The sequence below is a fragment of the Carassius auratus genome, chromosome 41 (genome assembly GCF_003368295.1).
Source record: "Carassius auratus strain Wakin chromosome 41, ASM336829v1, whole genome shotgun sequence".
In the NCBI taxonomy this organism is placed as follows: domain Eukaryota; kingdom Metazoa; phylum Chordata; class Actinopteri; order Cypriniformes; family Cyprinidae; genus Carassius; species Carassius auratus.
The window spans coordinates 2,004,918-2,026,281 of record NC_039283.1 but is presented as its reverse complement, the minus strand read 5'-3'; the positions used below and the strand labels follow the sequence as shown (position 1 = coordinate 2,026,281).

The 21,364-nt window shown below is 39.8% G+C and overlaps 3 protein-coding genes across 4 annotated transcripts in view; 1 reads left to right on the top strand and 2 right to left on the bottom strand.

The window, feature by feature from the left end:
• The window catches only part of scn1ba (sodium channel, voltage-gated, type I, beta a), a 28,903-nt gene extending 18,272 nt beyond the window's left edge, over window positions 1-10,631 (bottom strand). For both annotated transcript variants that reach the window (XM_026228127.1, XM_026228128.1), the window contains exon 1: window positions 10,427-10,631. The gene's annotated coding sequence lies outside the window, so the exon portion shown is untranslated. The remainder of the gene's footprint in view (window positions 1-10,426) is intronic.
• The window catches only part of LOC113059477 (collagen alpha-6(VI) chain-like), a 1,020,620-nt gene that overhangs the window by 504,145 nt on the left and 495,111 nt on the right, over window positions 1-21,364 (bottom strand).
• LOC113059541 (uncharacterized) lies at window positions 5,272-8,060 on the top strand. Its single transcript, XM_026228095.1, has one exon. It carries the CDS (start codon window positions 6,069-6,071, stop codon window positions 7,440-7,442), a length of 1,374 nt encoding a protein of 457 aa, XP_026083880.1. The 5' UTR covers window positions 5,272-6,068; the 3' UTR covers window positions 7,443-8,060.

The window sequence follows — 21,364 nt, the reverse complement described above, 5'->3', positions numbered from 1 at the left end:
TTTGGGCATGATTTGGAAAGGCACACATGTCTAAATAAAAGGTCTAACAGCTGATAATGCATAGAGGTCACAGAAATGTTATCAATAATTTCCTCAGAGTTTGACTGTTATGCAATTGCAGGGGATTTTAATATTCACATAGATAATGCAGAAAACAAAACTACAAAAGAAATGATAACGGTTTTAAACACCTTTGACCTGATTCAGCATGTGCATGGACCCACACACAAAGGTGGACACACTCTGGATCTAATCATCAGTAGGGGTCTAAACATTTCATCCATTGTTATTAAGGACGTAGCACTATCTGATCACTTCTGTATTTTCTTTGATATATTGATCTCTGCTACCACTGAATCTAGATCTGTCTCTGTCAGAAGGAGATGCATAAATGAGAACACAAGTGTACAATTTATGGAGGCTATATCTTTAACACCAAGCATTTCTGCAGACTCTGTTGATATTCTCCTTGATTCCTTCGACTCAAAAGTTAAGAATGCTATTGATGATATTGCACCAATAATAGTCAGTAAGAAAACAAACAGACAGAAATCAGTTTGGAGAAGATCAACAGAAGTTCAGACTATGAAAAGACAATGCAGAAAAGCCGAGCGGATGTGGAGGAAGACGAAACTTGAAATTCACTATAGCATCTATAAAGACATCCTTCATGCTTTTAATGTGAAACTAGCCACAGCTAGACAGAACTTCTTCTCAAACCTTATAAACAGTAACTTAAATAACACTCGTACTCTTTTTGCCACTGTTGAGAGACTGACAAACCCCCCAAGTCAGATTCCCACTGATATGCTATCAGACAGCAAATGCAATGAGTTTGCTTCTTTCTTTTCTGAGAAGATCATAAATATCAGGAAGGCAATTAGCACATCCTCAAGTAATGCAGAGGTCAGACAGATTCGGCCAAAATATCAAAAAGATACTATGTCTAATTTTGAAAAAATTGATAGCAAAATTCTGGAAGACATAGTGCAGAAACTAAAATCATCAACCTGTTGTCTTGACACACTTCCCACATCTTTCTTCAAAAGTGTGCTTGACTGCTTAAAAGCAGATCTCTTAGAAGTGGTGAATGCCTCACTTCTTTCTGGGACATTTCCAAACTCCCTAAAAACTGCAGTTGTAAAGCCCCTCCTGAAAAAGACCAATCTTGATAACACAATTTTGAGCAATTTTAGACCAATATCTAATCTTCCTTTTATAGGCAAAATTATAGAAAAGGTAGTTTTTAATCAGCTGAACAAATACTTAAACTCAAATGGATACCTGGACAATTTTCAATCTGGTTTCCGACCACATCACAGCACAGAGACAGCACTCATTAAGATAATAAATGATATTCGCTTAAATTGTGACTCTGCCAAAATATCGGTGCTGGTATTGCTAGATCTCAGTGCTGCGTTTGACACTGTCGATCATAACATACTACTAGAGAGACTGGAAAACTGGGTCGGGCTTTCTGGGATGGTACTCAAATGGTTCAGATCATACTTAGAAGGGAGAGGCTATTATGTGAGTCTAGGAGAGCATAAGTCTAAGTGGACGTCCATGACATGCGGAGTCCCACAAGGGTCAATTCTTGCACCGCTCTTGTTTAGCCTGTATATGCTTCCACTAAGTCAAATAATGAGAAAAAACCAGATTGCCTATCACAGCTATGCTGATGATACCCAGATTTACCTAGCCTTATCTCCAAATGACTACAGCCCCATTGACTCCCTCTGCCAATGCATTGAAGAAATTAATAAGTGGATGTGCCAGAACTTTCTTCAGTTAAACAAGGAAAAAACTGAAGTCATTGCATTTGGAAACAAAGATGAAGTGTTCAAGGTGAATGCATACCTTGACTCTAGGGGTCAAACAACAAAAAAAAAAGTCAGGAATCTTGGTGTGATTCTGGAGACAGACCTTAGTTTCAGTAGTCATGTCAAAGCAGTAACTAAATCAGCATACTATCATTTAAAAAACATCGCAAGAATTAGATGTTTTGTTTCCAGTCAAGACTTGGAGAAACTTGTTCATGCCTTTATCACCAGCAGGGTGGACTATTGTAATGGGCTCCTCACTGGCCTTCCCAAAAAGACCATTAGACAGCTGCAGCTCATCCAGAACGCTGCTGCCAGGATTCTGACTAGAACCAGAAAATCTGAGCATATCACACCAGTCCTCAGGTCCTTACACTGGCTTCCAGTTACATTTAGGATTGATTTTAAAGTACTTTTACTCGTATATAAGTCACTAAATGACCTAGGACCGAAATATATTGCAGATATGTTCACTGAATATAAACCTAACAGAGCACTCAGATCATTAGGATCAAGTCAGTTAGAAATACCAAGGGTTCACACAAAACAAGGGGAGTCTGCCTTTAGTTACTATGCTGCCCGCAGTTGGAATCAGCTTCCAGAAGAAATCAGATGTGCTAAAACACTAGTCACATTTAAATCTAAACTCAAAACGCATCTTTTTAGCTGTGCATTTGTTGAATGAGCACTGTGCAATGTCCGAACTGATTGCAATATATTTTCACTGTTTTATGTTTTATTATTGTTTTATTATTAACTGTTTTAAAATGTTTTAATCATTTTAAAAGTAAAATTACTTGTTTTATTTTTGTTATTTTTTTCTTTATGATTATTTTACTTTCTCATATGTAAAGCACTTTGAATTACCATTGTGTACGAAATGTGCTATATAAATAAACTTGCCTTGCCTTGCCTTGCCTTAAATAGCATACAAGCGTATATATATCCAGTCTTCCTACCTCCTGTCCCACGACAGTTTTTCGTCATCCCTCCTCCACCCCAACTCCTCACTTCTAATCTATTTATCCCAAATTAGGGATAGGGGGAGTTATTTGGGTTCAGGCAATGCTCCGGGCCGGGACCCCTCCCCCAGGACAGCACGCAAAAATATGCCTACTATTTGCCTTCAGATTAGATGTAAGGGTGAAATCGTGAATTGCTTGCTGCTCTTCTCACCATTAAATGACCAGCACGATGGCTTGCAAGTGTTTAAATCCATGTACTATGTTTTTGTTTAGTCCATTTGCTTGTTAAGTCTGACGTCACGTAGCAGCGCTTCCATGTCCAAACGCTCTATCAGTTACCACGAAAAACAACAAAAGGTGCCAATATAAACTCACAATGTGATAGAATACTAGCAAAAAAGTTATAATCTCAACCTTTAACTCCATACAGAAGTCCCAGATAGCCAGACAATGAAAATATAAATATAAAAAAATATATAAAAATGATTTGTGTTTGGGATGCTGTGAGCACGGAGACTGTAGTGTATACCGTAAGTTTGAAAGCGTTTAGCTTAAATTATTAATATGATTAAACAGTGCTTATAAACGGCTGCTGAGGTCGTATTCTCAAGTGAAGCGAGTTGAGGCCTGGACCCGGAAACAGCGCTTCTTAAGTCATCACTTAACAACCGAATACTTTTACCACCATCAAAAGGCAGCAGGTGCATAAATACACTTTTGTTTACTCCATGCAGTTCTGAGAGCTGAGGTGTACAATTTGATTTTCTCCAATACATCAAGGTAAGTGTGCAAAGGTCTCTCTCACACACTCTCTCTCTCTCTTTCTCACACACACACACAGATACACACAAAATATAATATGCTGTTATACTCCATATAGCTTCATATACAAGTCAGAAACTAAGCTTTTTTTGCACAGGCCTGTCTAAAAGGTTAATGGTCCCACCTAGTGATCAACTGTAAAAATAACAAATTTTACCTCTTCCCAAAAGGGAAAACCACAAACAATCAAGAATGCATGATGATATATTGTCATGGCTTTGCTATCTCACACAATCAAAAATTTTTGTTATAATGGAAGTCAATGGGGCAAAAACAGCCACCAACAAAAAATTTGGGAGAAAAATGTTAAATCTAATGCTGCACAAAAACTAAAAATGCATCAAAGCCAATGTTGCTACTAATCTTTGACATGCCCAAGACTGTTATAAAAAGTAAAAAAAAAAATCCAGCCACAATTACTTTTATATTGAAAATAAGTCATTTTGTGTGTTTTTCCCCCCAAATCAGTGACATCATTTATGAACTTGGCAATTAAACAGTTAAAATCTTGGATTTTTTTTTTAAACATTTGGTAGTTTTGATCAGGACTGAAGTTGATTAACAGATTTATGCAAAAACAATTGAGAAAAAATATTAATTTGACACATTTTTACAGCAGTTTAATTGAGTGGATGTTTTCATCCGGAACATACTGAAAGGGTAGTGAATTTGAACAATGCACAAGGGTTAAACAACCAAGACTCTTCCTAGAGCTGGCCAGCTGGCCAAACTGAACAACTGATGGAGAAACCTGAAAATGTGTGTTTGCCCCCATCCTACCTGACAGAGCTTGAGAGGTGAAGATATGAGGAGAAATATGGCTGTTAATTGCCAAATACTGATGTGCAAAGCTTGTCGCTTAATACCCCAAAAGACTTGAGATTCTTAAGTTTCTTCAGCTAAATATTTAGTTATGAGTATGAATACTTGAATGAATTAAATGTACTTGAATTGAAGCAATTTAACATAAGGCTGATTCATAACAAAATGTGAAAAAAGGGGGTAAGAATAATTTCGCAAAGACACTGTAAATGCATTAAAAACAATCAAAAACAACTGCTCCATAAATTAATATATTTTGTGTCTTTTCAATCAGGAGAAAATATTACTCATTGCTCTCAAAATTAATGGCATAGTGCACCTTTTGGGTGCCCAATTTCCAGTTGTCACACATTTGGATCTTCATAAGGGACTTTTCAAAAACGGAAAATGTGACGTTTAAGAGTATCTTGAGGAATGGTGAATAATTTGAGGGTTTAATGCCATTTTAATAGTGTGGGAAATACACCGATTCGACGGATTTCCAGTCAGTGAGGCTGTGAACTCGAGAACCAGGTTAGTCCGATTCAAAAATGAATGATTCATGAAAAGATTCGACATGTCAACGAATGATTCATTTATGAATCGAACATCATAATCATGAATGCCGCAGGAAAAACAAGAAAGAGGAGAATAGTTTTAGTGACTGAAATTTCATCTGCTAAAAATATATCATAAGGCTACTTCGAAAGAATTTGGATACTGTGTGCGAGTTATGTGGATTATGATTATGATTATTATGATTTTTATTTTTTTTGTAGATTATCAGGCTCATTCCTCGTTAACTTATAAATAAATAAATTTAAAATTAAATACATTTATGCATATAAGCAAACGCTTTTATCCAAAGCGACTTACAGTGCATTGAGGCTAACATTTTTTACCTAACATGTGTTCCCTGGGAATCGAACCCACAACCTTCTGCTGCTAACGCAATGCTCTACCTCTTAAGAAGGGTACCTATTCTCCAAAAATGCACATTTAGTTTCCAGAAAAAAGCACAGATATTGAACGTGAATAAATGATTAGAGGCTGAAAGTCAGTTGTAGTATATGTTTCTCACCTCTAGGAGGAACCACGCTTTCATTTATGAGGTGAGCCATCATTACAGATGAATTATATATTGTAATAGAGCATGGGTATCGTAGCCTTTTAAAATCTCTTCTCTTCAGGTTTTTATTATTATTATTATTATTTTACACTGCAGATTCAAAGTAAAATATATATTTCATGTGAATTCCTCTTGCTGTTTAATACTTTGTCTGAGCTATATTTTTTGAGTGTGTGACGAATCTCGTAATTTTAGCAAATGCCACGGAAACGTTTTTTCAACTTTAATTGTATTTTTATTTTATGAGGTTAACATATTATGAACGGTTAACGTAACAAAAAATTTAATAATGTATCCTAGATTGTGTGCATTGCATGATTTCAAACAAAAATAAAACCCCAATAGAATGAACTCAACTTAGCGGACCTACGTTCTATTGTGACATCATAATGGCCCTTACAGTTACTAAGAATCCTGATGAAAAGAGCTTCATTTGGTATCTGACTGTTGTGATTGCTGCTTGCTTATCGCTCATTCAAGCCAGTTTTGTTGCTGTTGTTGAGATAATCTTCGCTTCAGCATTTCAACATGTGGTGCAGAGACAGAAATACTCTCCAGAGTCAATCTATACTATGTCTAGGTGAACAGATCTTTGGCAGACCTCCCTTTTTGCCTGAGACTGGAAAAAAGAAGCCAGCTTCAGGTGAACGTCCTCCAGGACGTCACGGGCCAAGACCTCATACCTATTTAATGGATGTGGCAGAGAGAAATATCACAGAATCTTCGTGTGAGTCTGATCTGAAAGCTAATGCTCACCCTTCCCTCCCCCGACTGCCTCTTGCAAGTCAGTTAGCAAGGATGGACAAACATCCATCTCTGCATGAATGCCCTGTTGCTGTGTCCATGAACATGCCTGTTCTAGAACCAGCCCATTTTCTTGTGAAACCTCTAGTTGGACAGAACAAGTCAGCTGGAGGTTTCTTCCTGCCAGAAGCTGAAGAGAAGACACCAGTTTCAGGTGAAAGACCTCTTGGGCGCCGAGGGTCCAGACCTACTAACCATTCAATGTGCATGGCAAAGAGAAATGACATTGAAACTTTATATGAGTCTGATCTGAAAACTACCGATCACTTCTCCTTACCCTGGCTGCCCAGTTTAGATAGTCGACCAGTGAGGGAGGACAAACGTATGTCTCTGCATGAACACCCCTCTGCTGTGTCCACAAAAATGACTGTTCTGGAACCAACCTGTGTTCCTGTGAAACCTCTAGTTGGACAGAACAAGTCAGCTGGACATTTCTTCCTGCCAGAAGCTGAAGAGAAGACATCAGTTTCAGGTGAAAGACCTCCGGGGCGCCGAGGACCCAGACCTACTAACCATTCAATGTGCATGGCAAAGAGAAACGTCAATGACCCTTTATGTGAGTCTGACCGGAAAACAACCGCACACCTCTCCTTACCCCAGCTAACCAGTTTTGCAAGTCGACCAGTGAGGGAGGACAAACATACGTTTCTGCATGAACACCCCATTGCTGTGTCTACAAAAATGACTGTTCTGGAACCAACCTGTGTTCCTGTGAAACCTCTAGTTGGACAGAACAAGTCAGCTGGAGGTTTCTTCCTGCCAGAAGCTGAAGAGAAGACACCAGTTTCAGGTGAAAGACCTCTTGGGCGTCGAGGGCCCAGACCTACTAACCATTCAATGGGCATGGCAAAGAGAAATGACATTGAAACTTCAAATGAGTCTGATCCGAAAACTACCCCACACCTCTCCTTACCCCGGCTGCCCAGTTTTGCTAGTCGAACAGTGAGGGTAGACAAACGTACATCTAAACATGAACATCCCGTTACTGTGTCCACCAAAATGACTGTTCTGGAACCAACCTGTGTTCCTGTGAAGCCATTTGCTTGCTCACAGAAAAGATGCAGTGTTGTTGAGGCAAGAAATATCACGTCTTTTTAGGATACATTTGACGATGAGGATGTCAAGATGAAGAGGGCTACTCACCAAAATGATTCCCCTCTTTGGTCAGAGGTTTGATTTTATAGAGGTTGAATTTATAGAGCATCCACATATGAAGAAGAAATGATGATGAAAAAAATGATGTATATAAATAAAATTTGTTCCTCAAAAAATGTCTTTGTGCATCAAGTAAATGTTCCTTATTCATGCATTCAAATTATCCTATGTGCAGCAAATAAGCAGTCCTTGGATAAACTATAACAATGTTTCATCTAAATAATATTCTGTCAAAAGGTAGTAGATTGAATATGACATGAATTATTTTCAAGGTATGTTTACATTTATTCACCCAACTGTGAAGCTAGCGGAGCTTTGAGAAACTAGCGGTCCGGCTAGTGATGGTGGTGGAGCGACTGGAACCAGTGGAGATGTATCCACTCAGTCAAGTAGGCCTAATCTGCGACCCACAACAACGCAGTCTTCTATAATGGGCCAGTTTATGCAAAAATCAATGTCTGTAGCAAAACAAGGCCAAATCGATATTGCATTGGCTAAAATTTTTCAATTCAATTCAAGTTTATTTGTATAGCGCTTTTTACAATACAAATCATTACAAAGCAACTTTACAGAAAATTATGTTTCTACTATATTTAGTAATAGCTTAGAAGTGGTGACTGTCAGTTTGTGCACGTATGACAGGATTTTTCAGAAAAAGTAATACAAGACGTAGTCAGCCAGACAATGAACATTATTAATATTATTAATAATGCTACACTTGTAGCAATATTTGTTAGTTCTGTTTGTTGATTCAGGGTTAGCATTCCTGCTAAACCATTTAGGCCCTTATAGTGATAATTTGTAACTGATACGGAACTTAATAGGTAGCCAGTGCAGAAACTGTAAAATTGGGGTAATATGATCACGTTTTCTTGACCTGGTAATGCTGCTGCATTTTGGACTACCTGTAGCTTGTTTATTGAAGAAGCAGGACAACCACCTAGAAGTGCATTACAATAGTCCAGTCTAGAGGTCATGAATGCATGAATTAGCTTTTCTGCATCAGAGACAGATAAGATGGAAGAATGCAGTTTTTGTAACATGGGAAATATGATTTTCAAAAGACAAGTTGCTGTCTAATATAACACCTAGATTTTTGACTGTAGAGGAAGTAACAGTACATCCGTCTAGTTGCAGATGGTAATCTACAAGATTCTGTGTGTAGTGTTTTTTGGTCCAATAATTAATATCTCTGTCTTATCCGAATTTAATTGGAGAAAATTATTGGTCATCCAATCTTTAACATTTTTAACACACTCTATTCATTTAGAAGTTTCATCTGGTCTCGCTGAGATATATAGCTGAGTATCATCAGTATAACAGTGGAAGCTAATTCCATATTTTCTAATAATATTACCAAGGGGCAACATGTATATTGAAAATAGAAGGGGACCTAGGATGGATCCTTGTGGCACTCCATATTTTACTGATGATAAATGAGATGACTCCCCATTTAAATAAACAAAATGATAGCGATCGGACAGATAGGATCTAATCCATTTTAGAGCCTGCCCTTGAATAACTGTATAGTTTTGTAATCAATCTATGAGTATGTCATGATCTATGGTGTCGAACGCAGCACTAAGATCAAGTAAGACTACAAATGAGATGCAGCCTAGATCTGACGCAAGAAGCACGTAATTTCTAATTTGAACCAGTGCAGTTTCTTTGCTATGGTGGGGCCTGAAACCTGATTGAAATTCTTCATACAGATTATTTTTGTGCAGGAAGGTGCTCAATTGAGCCGACACAACTTTTTCAAAAATTTTAGACATAAATGGAAGATTTGAAATAGGCCTATAATTTGTCTAGGATCTAGTTTTGGTTTCTTAATAAGAGGCTTAATAACCCCAAGCTTAAATGGTTTTGGGATGTGACCTAAAGATAACGACGAGTTAATGATATTGAGAAGCGGTTCTTCGGCTACAGGTAACAACTCTTTCCATAATTTAGTGGGTACAGAATCTAATAAACATGTTGTTGGTTTAGATACAGTGATAAGTTTATTTAGCTCTTCCCATCCTAAATTTGTAAAGCACTGCAGTTTACCTTGGATTGTTTTGGTTATTTTCTTTAAGTTTGTGTATATGCTTTGCCCTAGCAGTTTTTAGAGCCTGTCTATAGCTGGACATACTGTTTTTCAATGCAATTATAAAAACTTCAAAGTTAGTTTTTCTCCATTTGCATTCAAGACTACGAGTTACTTTCTTGAGAGAGTGAGTATTATAGTTATACCATGTACGTTTTTATCTAACCTTTTTCAAGTTGATGGGGGCAACAGCTTCTAATGTATTAGAGAAAATAGTGCCCATGTTGTCAGTCATTTCGTCTAATTCATGTGTATTTTTTGGTACAAATAGCAGTTGAGATAGATCAGGCAGGTTATTTGCGATATATCTGTCTTTGGTGACTGGAACAATAGTTCTGCCCAGACGGTAACGCTGAGACATACAGTTAATATTGAGTTAAACCTCTATCCTGTTTTCTGGGTAACATTGAGAATATCACTTTATATTGTTGCAACACCTCCGCCACGACCAGTCTGACGGGGCTCATGCGTATAACAGTAGTTTGGTGGAGTGGACTCATTTAGACCAAAATAATCATTTGGTTTTAGCCAGGTTTCAGTCAAGCAGAGTACATCAAAACTATTATCTGTGATCATTTCATTTACAATAACTGCTTTGGGTGTGAGTGATCTAATATTTATGAGCCCAAACTTTAAAAATTGTTTTTGTTCAGTTACTTTACATGTTTCTGGTTTAATCACTTTAAGATTTTTTCTAGATCCTACATTTAAATTTATATTTTGACCTCACTATTTGGGGAACAGACACAGTCTTAAAAGATTTTACAGCACAAGTACTTTTATCATTTAAGCGGGTGGAACAAAAGTCATCATAATAGTTATTTGAGAATTGTCTTACAAGTCACATGGAGCGGAGTGTCCTGGACATGTTGTCAGAGAGCAGCTCCACTCCGATTCTGCTGGGGTGCAAGCCATCAGTGCGAAACAGCCTTGGACGCTCCCAGAAAAGGTTCCAGATAATAACAAATAGTGGTTTCTGTTCTTTACACCATGACAACAACCATTCATTTAAAGCAAAAAGTTTACTGAACCTTTCATGTCCTCGTCGATACCTGGGCAGTGGTCCTGACACGATGATCGTTGCCGCGGGCGGCGTGCTGCGAACCGTCTCAATCAGGCTCCTGAAGTCCCTCTTCAGCGTCTCTGTCTGCCACAGTGTGGTGTCGTTAACCCCGGCGTGAAGCACGACCGCTCTGGGGCTCGCGTCGGCCTTCAGGATCGCGGGTATCTGCGCAGAAACATCGAGAACATGAGCACCAGGGAAACTATGAGTGTACACTTTACCTTCGGCTAATGTAGCACGGACGTGTCGAACGATGGAGTCTCCGATGATCACAGCGTCACGTCCCGTCTCACGGAGGGGAGCGAAGCGGTTCCGGGTGGAAATCTCGAAGATCGGAGTGGGAGAAGTTGTCGCCCTGACCCTGGATCGTGTCCTCCGCTGTGGATGCACCCAGGGTCCGTGGTTTCCCGGCGCCGAAGTGAAGGATATCTGGGAAGATCGTGTCCTGGGTGCACCGGGCGTGTGCAGAGAAACACACGGAGTAGACGTGGTGGGACTGTTAGCAGCGCGCTGTATACTTACACCGGACTTGTGAGCCTCAGCCTGGGATGATTCCAGCACGGCTCTCCGCTCTCTCAGCTGGGCCTGCCTCACATCCAGGTTGTGAATCTGCTTCTCCACGGCCTCGAGCTTGAGCTGCACCGAATGCAGCTTGAACGTGTCCTCACCTGCAATCAAAGGTAGACATTCATCTGCCATTAAAGCAAGTAACAGTGAGTACAGCAATGGTAATGTGTGTGAATAGAGTATTAGCAATGTAAGCGCGTTTAGCAACAACCACGCTTGCTGATGCTAACGGGCTATAAGCTAATAGCGGACCCAGGAGATTAAAATAAAACTAGTGATAACCAGGCGCTCTGATTGTTTTTGTTGTAGAATACAATAGAGGATATATTCACATGTTATATAAACGGAAACTATGGTGTATAAAATTGATTTTTAAGAAAAAAATTGTCGATAAAAAGAATATAGTGACGGAGCTCAAACGCAGTACAGACACCAACAACAAACAGCATATTAAAATACTACAAATATTAAAGCGGACCCATCATCAATGTCTTGCCCATTCAATCAACCTGATTGTAAGAGATGCTCTAAAGGGGATAAAGCCCACTGTGGACAAAGTGAAAGCAGCTGTGGAATACTTACACAGGAGCACACTAGGTGCTGAAAAACGAAAGTCTACACAAAGACAGATGGGAATGCCTGAGCTAAGGCCTAAACAAGTGATAGAGTTGATGGACACCCTATGTTCATCAATGGACAGAAAGTTCCATAGAATGGAATATAATCACGTGCTATCAGAAACCGCTGCACTTGACCCCAGGTTTAAGAAGTTAGCCTTCAGTGATGCCAGAGCGATTGATGAGGATCTTCAAAGAATCAGCTCAGCAGCAGGGAGGGACAGCCGCAGCAGTCAGCTGGCTCAGACACCAGGGCAACAGGAAGCAAAGGGAAGAGAAGGACCAGGAGTAGTGCCACAAACGTCTGCTGTTTGGATGCTGTTCGTTGAGAGAGAAACTTGGAATGCAGCACGAAGGAATCCCTCAGCAGATGCCATAATGGAGGCTCCTCCAAAGATCTACAGATCCTCTGAGCTGGTGGAAAAACAAGGCCTCTATCTACCCACGGCTTACTAAAGTCATGACAGGGAGACTCTGCATAGTGGCCACATCTGTTCCCTCTTAGAGGGTCTTCTCGAAAAAAAGGACAAATTATTACTGAGAGAAGAAACCGCATCAGCCCCTCGAGTAAGTAAGGCAGCTTGCATTTCTGAATGCAAATCTCTTTTGTAATGTAGTTGTTTCTATACATTAAAAAGTTGTAATTTCAATGCAAATGTTTAACAGTATTCTTTTTTTCATAACAAATCAATGCATTTTTAAAGAAATTGTGAGACATTGTGAGTATGATTTCATTTAATAATTTAGTTAGAATTGTTTTCACACCTATCACAGTCAAAACATTATTGTTTTTTAAAGAGCCGTTTGTGAGCCAAAGGAGCCGAAATGCCCATCATTAGTCTGGAGGTTAACATTTCAAGGCATTGTGGCAATGTAAATAGACCTTCGCGATCATTCACGCTATTTCGGATGTGCAAGATTGTATAATGCTAAACGTGACGCGTCATGCAAGGCGCGTCCCATCTCAAATATTTGGTAGGCCTACATGAAGGTCGGATTATTCGAGAACAGATTATTCTCGAAACTGGGAGTAATGTCATCACGTAAATATTAACGATCGTGACCCTGAATCTCTCTCTCTCTCTCTCTCTCTCTCTCTCTCTCTCAGGCACACACACACATTTTACATTGTTATAAATAAAATGCTTTTGATATGGGGGGAAAAATGTGACGTTAAGAGTATCTTGAGTAATGGTGAATAATTTGAGGGTTTAATGCCATATCAGTAGTGTGAGAAACAGACCGATTCGACGGATTTCCAGTCAGTGAGGCCGTGAACTCGAGAGCCAGGTTAGTCCCAATTGAAAAACGAATGATTCATGAAAAGATTCGACATGTCAACAGATGATTAATTTATGAATCGAACATCATAATCATGAATGCCGAAGGAAGAACAAGAAAGATGAGAATAGTTTTAGTGACTGAAATTTCATCTGATAAAAATATATCATAAGGCTACTTCGAAAGAATTTGGATAGGCCGCGTGCGAGTGATGTGGATTATGATTATGATTATTATTTATTTTTTGTAGATCAGGCTCAATCCTCGTTAACTTATGAATAAATACATTTAAAATTAAATACATTTATGCATGTAGCAGATGCTTTTATCCAAAGCGACTTACAGTGCATTCAGGCTAACATTTTTTACCTAACATGTGTTCCCTGGGAATCGAACCCACAACCTTCCGCTGCTAACGCAATGCTCTACCTCTTAAGAAGGGTAGCCTACCTATTCTCCAAAACTGCAAATTTTGTTTCCAGAAGAAAGCACAGATTTTGAACGTGAATAAATGATTAGAGGCTGAAAGTCAGTTGTAGTATATGTTTCTCACCTCTAGGAAGAACCACACTTTCATTTATGAGGTGATATATTGTATTAGAGCCATGGGTATCGTAGCCTTTTAAAATCTCTTCTCTTCAGGTTTTTATTATTATTATTATTTTACACTGCAGATTCAAAGTAAAATATTTATTGCATGTGAATTCCTCTTCCTGTTTAATACTTTGTCTGAGCTATATTTTTTGTGTGTGTGACGAACCTCGTAATCTTAGCAAAACGTTTTTTCAACTTTAATTTTATTTTTATTTTACGAGGTTAACATATTATGAACTGTTAATGTAACAAAAATAATTAAATAATGTATTCTAGATTGTGTGCATTGCATGATTTCAAACAAAAATAAAACCCCAATAGAATGAACTCAACTTAGCGGACCTACGTTCTATTGTGACATCATAATGGCCCTTACAGTTACTAAGAATCCTGATGAAAAGAGCTTCATTTGGTATCTGACTGTTGTGATTGCTGCTTGCTTATCGCTCATTCAAGCCAGTTTTGTTGCTGTTGTTGAGATAATCTTCGCTTCAGCATTTCAACATGTGGTGCAGAGACAGAAATACTCTCCAGAGTCAATCTATACTATGTCTAGGTGAACAGATTTTTTGCAGACCTCCCTTTTTGCCTGAGACTGGAAAAAAGAAGCCAGCTTCAGGTGAACGTCCTCCAGGACGTCACGGGCCAAGACCTCCTACCTATTTAATGGATGTGGCAGAGAGAAATATCACAGAATCTTCGTGTGAGTCTGATCTGAAAGCTAATGCTCACCTTTCCTTACCCCGACTGCCTCTTACAAGTCAGTTAGCAAGGATGGACAAACATCCATCTCTGCATGAATGCCCTGTTGCTGTGTCCATGAACATGCCTGTTCTAGAACCAGCCCATTTTCTTGTGAAACCTCTAGTTGGACAGAACAAGTCAGCTGGAGGTTTCTTCCTGCCAGAAGCTGAAGAGAAGACACCCGTTTCAGGTGAAAGACCTCTTGGGCGTCGAGGGCCCAGACCTACTAACCACTCAATGTGCATGGCAAAGAGAAATGACATTGAAACTTTATATGAGTCTGATCTGAAAACTACCGATCACTTCTCCTTACCCTGGCTGCCCAGTTTTGATAGTCGACCAGTGAGGGAGGACAAACGTATGTCTCTGCATGAACACCCCTCTGCTGTGTCCACAGAAATGACTGTTCTGGAACCAACCCGTGTTCCTGTGAAACCTCTATTCGGACAGAATAAGTCAGCTGGAGGTTTCTTCCTGCCAGAAGCTGAAGAGAAGAAATCAGTTTCAGGTGAAAGACCTCTGGGGCGTCGAGGATCCAGACCTACTAACCATTCAATGTGCATGGCAAAGAGAAATGACATTGAAACTTCATATGAGACCGATCCAAAAACTACCCCACACCTCTCCTTGCCCCGGCTGCCCAGTTTTGCGAGTCGAACAGTGAGGGTAGACAAACGTACATCTAAACATGAACATCCCGTTACTGTGTCCACCAAAATGACTGTTCTGGAACCAACCTGTGTTCCTGTGAAGCCATTTGCTTGCTCACAGAAAAGATGCAGTGTTGTTGAGGCAAGAAATATCACGTCTTTTTAGGATACATTTGACGATGAGGATGTCAAGATGAAGAGGGCTACTCAACAAAAGGATTCCCCTCTTTGGTCAGAGGTTTTGAAAAAAAAGCTAGATACACCGCCTGAACCTGTTTTACACCTCAGACCCTGCCTTTGAATTTATAGAGCATCCACATATGGAGAAGAAATGATGATGAAAAAAATGATGTATATAAATAAAATTTGTTCCTCAAAAAATGTCTTTGTGCATCAAGTAAATGTTCCTTATTCATGCATTCAAATTATCCTATGTGCAGCAAATAAGCAGTCCTTGGATAAATTATAACAATGTTTCATCTAAATAATATTCTGTCAAAAGGTAGTAGATTGAATATGACATGAATTATTTTCAAGGTATGTTTACATTTATTCACCCAACTGTGAAGCTAGCGGAGCTTTGAGAAACTAGCGGTCTGGCTAGTGATGGTGGTGGAGATGTATCCACTCAGTCAAGTAGGCCTAATCTGCGACCCACAACAACGCAGTCTTCTATAATGGACCAGTTTATGCAAAAATCAATGTCTGTAGCAAAACAAGGCCAAATTGATATTGCATTGGCTAAAATTTTTCAATTCAATTCAAGTTTATTTGTATAGGGCTTTTTACAATACAAAACATTACAAAGCAACTTTACAGAAAATTATGTTTCTACTATATTTAGTAATAGCTTAGAAGTGGTGACTGTCAGTTTGTGCACGTATGACAGGATTTTTCAGAAAAATTAATACAAGACGTAGTCAGCCAGACGATGAACATTATTAATATTATTAATAATGCTACACTTGTAGCAATATTTGTTAGTTCTGTTTGTTGATTCAGGGTTAGCATCCCTGCTAAACCATTTAGGCCCTTATAGTGATAATTTGTAACTGATACGGAACTTAATAGGTAGCCAGTGCAGAAACTGTAAAATTGGGGTAATATGAAAACAAACACGTTTTCTTGACCTGGTAAGGACTCTAGCTGCTGCATTTTGGACTACCTGTAGCTTGTTTATTGAAGAAACAGGACAACCACCTAGAAGTGCATTACAATAGTCCAGTCTAGAGGTCATGAATGCATGAATTAGCTTTTCTGCATCAGAGACAGATAAGATGGAAGAATGCAGTTTTTGTAACATGGGAAATATGATTTTCAAAAGACAAATTGCTGTCTAATATAACACCCAGATTTTTGACTGTAGAGGAAGTAACAGTACATCCGTCTAGTTGCAGATGGTAATCTACAAGATTCTGTGTGTAGTGTTTTTTGGTCCAATAATTAATATCTCTGTCTTATCCGAATTTAATTGGAGAAAATTATTGGTCATCCAATCTTTAACATTTTTAACACACTCTATTCATTTAGAAGTTTCATCTGGTCTCGTTGAGATATATAGCTGAGTATCATCAGCATAACAGTGGAAGCTAATTCCATATTTTCTAATAATATTACCAAGGGGCAACATGTATATTGAAAATAGAAGGGGACCTAGGACGGATCCTTGTGGCACTCCATATTTTACTGATGATAAATGAGATGACTCCCCATTTAAATAAACTAAATGATAGCGATCGGACAGAAAGGATCTAATCCATCTTAGAGCCTGCACTTGAATAACTGTATAGTTTTGTAATCGATCTATGAGTATGTCATGATCTATGGTGTCGAACGCAGCACTAAGATCAAGTAAGACTAGAAATGAGATGCAGCCTAGATCTGACGCAAGAAGCACGTCATTTCTAATTTGAACAAGTGCAGTTTCTTTGCTATGGTGGGGCCTGAAACCTGACTGAAATTCTTCATACAGATTATTTTTGTGCAGGAAGGTGCTCAATTGAGCCGACACAACTTTTTCAAAAATTTTAGACATAAATGGAAGATTTGAAATAGGCCTATAATTTGTCTAGGATCTAGTTTTGGTTTCTTAATAAGAGGCTTAATAACCCCAAGCTTAAATGGTTTTGGGATGTGACATAAAGATAACGACGAGTTAATGATATTGAGAAGCGGTTCTTCGGCTACAGGTAACAACTCTTTCAGTAATTTAGTGGGTAGAGAATCTAATAAACATGTTGTTGGTTTAGATACAGTGATAAGTTTATTTAGCTCTTCCCGTCCTAAATTTGTAAAGCACTGCAGTTTATCTTTGGGTGCGATGGATGAAATTAGTGTTAGACGCTGTAGAATCTACATCCGCTATTGTATTTCTAGTGTTATCTATTTTATCAGTGAAGAAATTCATAAAGTCATTACTGTTTAACGTTGGTGGGATATTTGAATCAGGTGGCACCTGGTAATTTGTTAATTTAGCCACTGTGCTAAATAAAAACCTTGGATTGTTTTGGTTATTTTCTATAAGTTTGTGTATATGCTTTGCCCTAGCAGTTTTTAGAGCCTGTCTATAGCTGGACATAGTGTTTTTCCATGCAATTATAAAAACTTCAAAGTTAGTTTTTCTCCATTTGCATTCAAGACTACGAGTTACTTTCTTGAGAGAGTGAGTATTATAGTTATACCATGTACGTTTTTATCTAACCTTTTTCAAGTTGATGGGGGCAACAGCTTCTAATGTATTAGAGAAAATAGTGCCCATGTTGTCAGTCATTTCGTCTAATTCATGTGTATTTTTTGGTACAAATAGCAGTTGAGATAGATCAGGCAGGTTATTTGCGATATATCTGTCTTTGGTGACTGGAACAATAGTTCTGCCCAGATGGTAACGCTGAGACATAGAGTTAATATTGAGTTAAACCTCTATCCTGTTTTCTGGGTAACATTGAGAATATCACTTTATATTGTTGCAACACCTCCGCCACGACCAGTCTGACGGGGCTCATGCGTATAACAGTAGTTTGGTGGAGTGGACTCATTTAGACCAAAATAATCATTTGGTTTTAGCCAGGTTTCAGTCAAGCAGAGTACATCAAAACTATTATCTGTGATCATTTCATTTACAATAACTGCTTTGGGTGTGAGTGATCTAATATTTATGAGCCCAAACTTTAAAAATTGTTTTTGTTCAGTTACTTTACATGTTTCTGGTTTAATCACTTTAAGATTTTTTCTAGATCCTACATTTAAATTTATATTTTGACCTCACTATTTGGGGAACAGACACAGTCTTAAAAGATTTTACAGCACAAGTACTTTTATCATTTAAGCGGGTGGAACAAAAGTCATCATAATAGTTATTTGAGAATTGTCTTACAAGTCACATGGAGCGAAGTGTCCTGGAGATGTTGTCAGAGAGCAGCTCCACTCCGATTCTGCTGGGGTGCAAGCCATCAGTGCGAAACAGCCTTGGACGCTCCCAGAAAAGATTCCAGTTATTAACAAATAGCGGTTTCTGTTCTTTACACCATGACAACAACCATTCATTTAAAGCAAAAAGTTTACTGGAAATCTCAAAGATCGGAGGGGGAGAAGTCGTCGCCCGGGACCCGGCTCGCGTCCTCCACTGTGGATGCACCCAGGGTCCGTGGTGTCCCGGCGCCGAAGTGAAGGATATCTGGGAAGATCGTGTCCTGGGTGCACCGGGCCTGTGCAGAGAAACACATGGAGTAGACGTGGTGGGACTTTTAGCAGCGCGCTGTATACTTACACCGGACTTGTGAGCCTCAGCCCGGGATGATTCCAGCACGGCTCTCCGCTCTCTCAGCTGGGCCTGCCTCACATCCAGGTCGCAAATCTGCTTCTCCATGGCCTCGAGCTCTTGCTGCACTGAATGAGCTTGAACGTGTCCTCACCTGCAATCAAAGGTAGACATTCATCTGCCATTAAAGCAAGTAACAGTGAGTACAGCAATGGTAATGTGTGTGAATAGAGTATTAGCAATGTAAGCGCGTTTAGCAACAACCACGCTTGCTGATGCAAACGGGCTATAAGCTAATAGCGGACCCAGGAGATCAAAAAAACTAGTGATAACCAGGCGCTCTGATTGTTTTTGTTGTAGAATACAATAGAGGATATATTCACATGTTATATAAACGGAAACGATGGTGTATAAAATTGATTTTTAAGAAAAGAATTGTCGATAAAAAGAATATAGTGACGGAGCTCAAACGCAGTACAGACACCAACAACAAACAGCATATTAAAATATTACAAATATTAAAGCGGACCCATCATCAATGTCTTTCCCACAAAATCAACCTGATTGTAAGAGATGCTCTAAAGGGGATAAAGCCCACTGTGGACAAAGTGAAAGCAGCTGTGGAATACTTAGACAGGAGCACACTAGGTGCTGAAAAACGAAAGTCTACACAATGACAGATGGGAATGCCTGAGCTAAGGCCTAAACAAGACTGCCCTACAACGTGGAATTCAACATTTTATATGTTGAAACAATTTCTCATGTCAAAGGATGCCATCATCTCTACCCTGGTCATTGTCAGTGCACCCGTTGATCCTCTGACCCAAGAGGAATGGGAGGTGGTGGAGGAGGTGTGCGGAGTCCTGGGGTTCTTCTCAATATCCCTCCTCGTCTCCTTGCTCCTCCGTCCTCCATCCTATGACCTGGAAACTGATCAAGCACAGCCATCTTGAAGGACATCTCAATTCTCTGATTGCACCACGAGAAGGTGAGGATCGAGGAGGCCTCATGACGAGCGATGAGCGAGGATACACAGGTGTATGCTTTGCGGAATTCTTTTATTGACTTTTGACGCTCTAGCAGTTAATAAACAGAACTGCTTGCGTTTTGCGGAAGAACACCATAGCCGGAACTACTTTTCTCTGTTTATGTCTATGAAGAATCACAAAGGTACTGGGTTACTCCTCCGGTTTTGGGCAGCTGGCAGGAGTCCCCCATTCCCTGCTCCTCCCCATTCTGGCGGATGGCAGCAGGCTCCGGCCCCCTGGCGAACGACGCCGACTCCTCCGCTCCCTCACGGACGGCAACTGCCCCTCCACATCACGGGCGGCCGGCAGCGAGCTCGCCCGTCCCTGGCAACTCGCTCCAGCCCACCGCCTCGAGCGTCCTTGGCGGCACACTTCCTCGCCAGCTCGAGGGCACCGCGGATTCACCACAGCGGCGAGGGATCTTCAGCAGCGCGTCCCTCCTTCTCCCGGGCTTCGGCACCACTGTAATGATAAACTTCCTAATCATCCGGAAGAAGGAGGCGGGAACAGGCGCACAATCAGAATGAAACTTTAATAATTACAAATAAACACAAAACAGCGCACCAGCCCCTCACGGACGACTGGTGCGCATAAATAAAAAGCAAACACAACTAAAATCCAGGCCTGGTCCTCTCCCGTCCTTCACGGTCGTCGCTCCAGTTTTATATCCTTCCATCTCCTACGTGGGACTCGAGACTGGCGGTGGGGCGCAGGTGTCATTGATTTCCCAATCATCCCACCGGCCTCACTCCTTGTTCCCACGTCCCTCGGCCCCGCCCCACTCACCACAGACAGGTTTAACAAATATGTAAAAAATATATTTTTACAGAAGTTACCTACTGCAGCTTTAACGTGACACACATATAAATTCTACTCTCCCTTCACATCTATTGTAATAAATTTCATTTATATTTAGCTTTTTTACTTCAGATAAACCATGCATGTCCTATATTTCAAACAGGGCATCTTGCTTTATTAATATTTATTATGAATGTCTTAATTAACAAACTTTAACAACATAAGGGCTGATCCCTTTAATCACAGCTGATAACACTTTGAAGTAACGCTGAAAGGGGTGATGATAAATAATTTCACTTGATTCAAGTCCTCCATCCTCACGTCTTTTCCTTGCGTCCTTCCCGCGCATCCTGAAGAGGTGGAGCTAAGACACAAGGAAAGGAAGCGAAGAAAGGAAATGAGGATGCACAAATAAGAATTGAGAAGCACCCCTGGAGTCCTTTGAGCAAGTTACTGTGGGGATCAGTGGAGAGAGGTACAGTAAACACTTATTTCTACACATATATATATCCTGTTCTCTCTTTTTAGCTATGTGACAGCCTCAAAAATGATACTCCTATGTAAGGGCCTGCAGTGAATCACAGCCAACCGCCAGAGAGAGGCAAATGTAACCACAGGGCAAGTGATAGAGTTGATGGACACCCTATGTTCATCAATGGACAAAAAGTTCCATAGAA

Excerpts from the sequence above, each read along its gene's own strand:
- LOC113059541 (XM_026228095.1), top strand. The coding sequence starts at position 6,069 with ATGTGGTGCAGAGACAGAAATACTCTCCAGAGTCAATCTATACTATGT.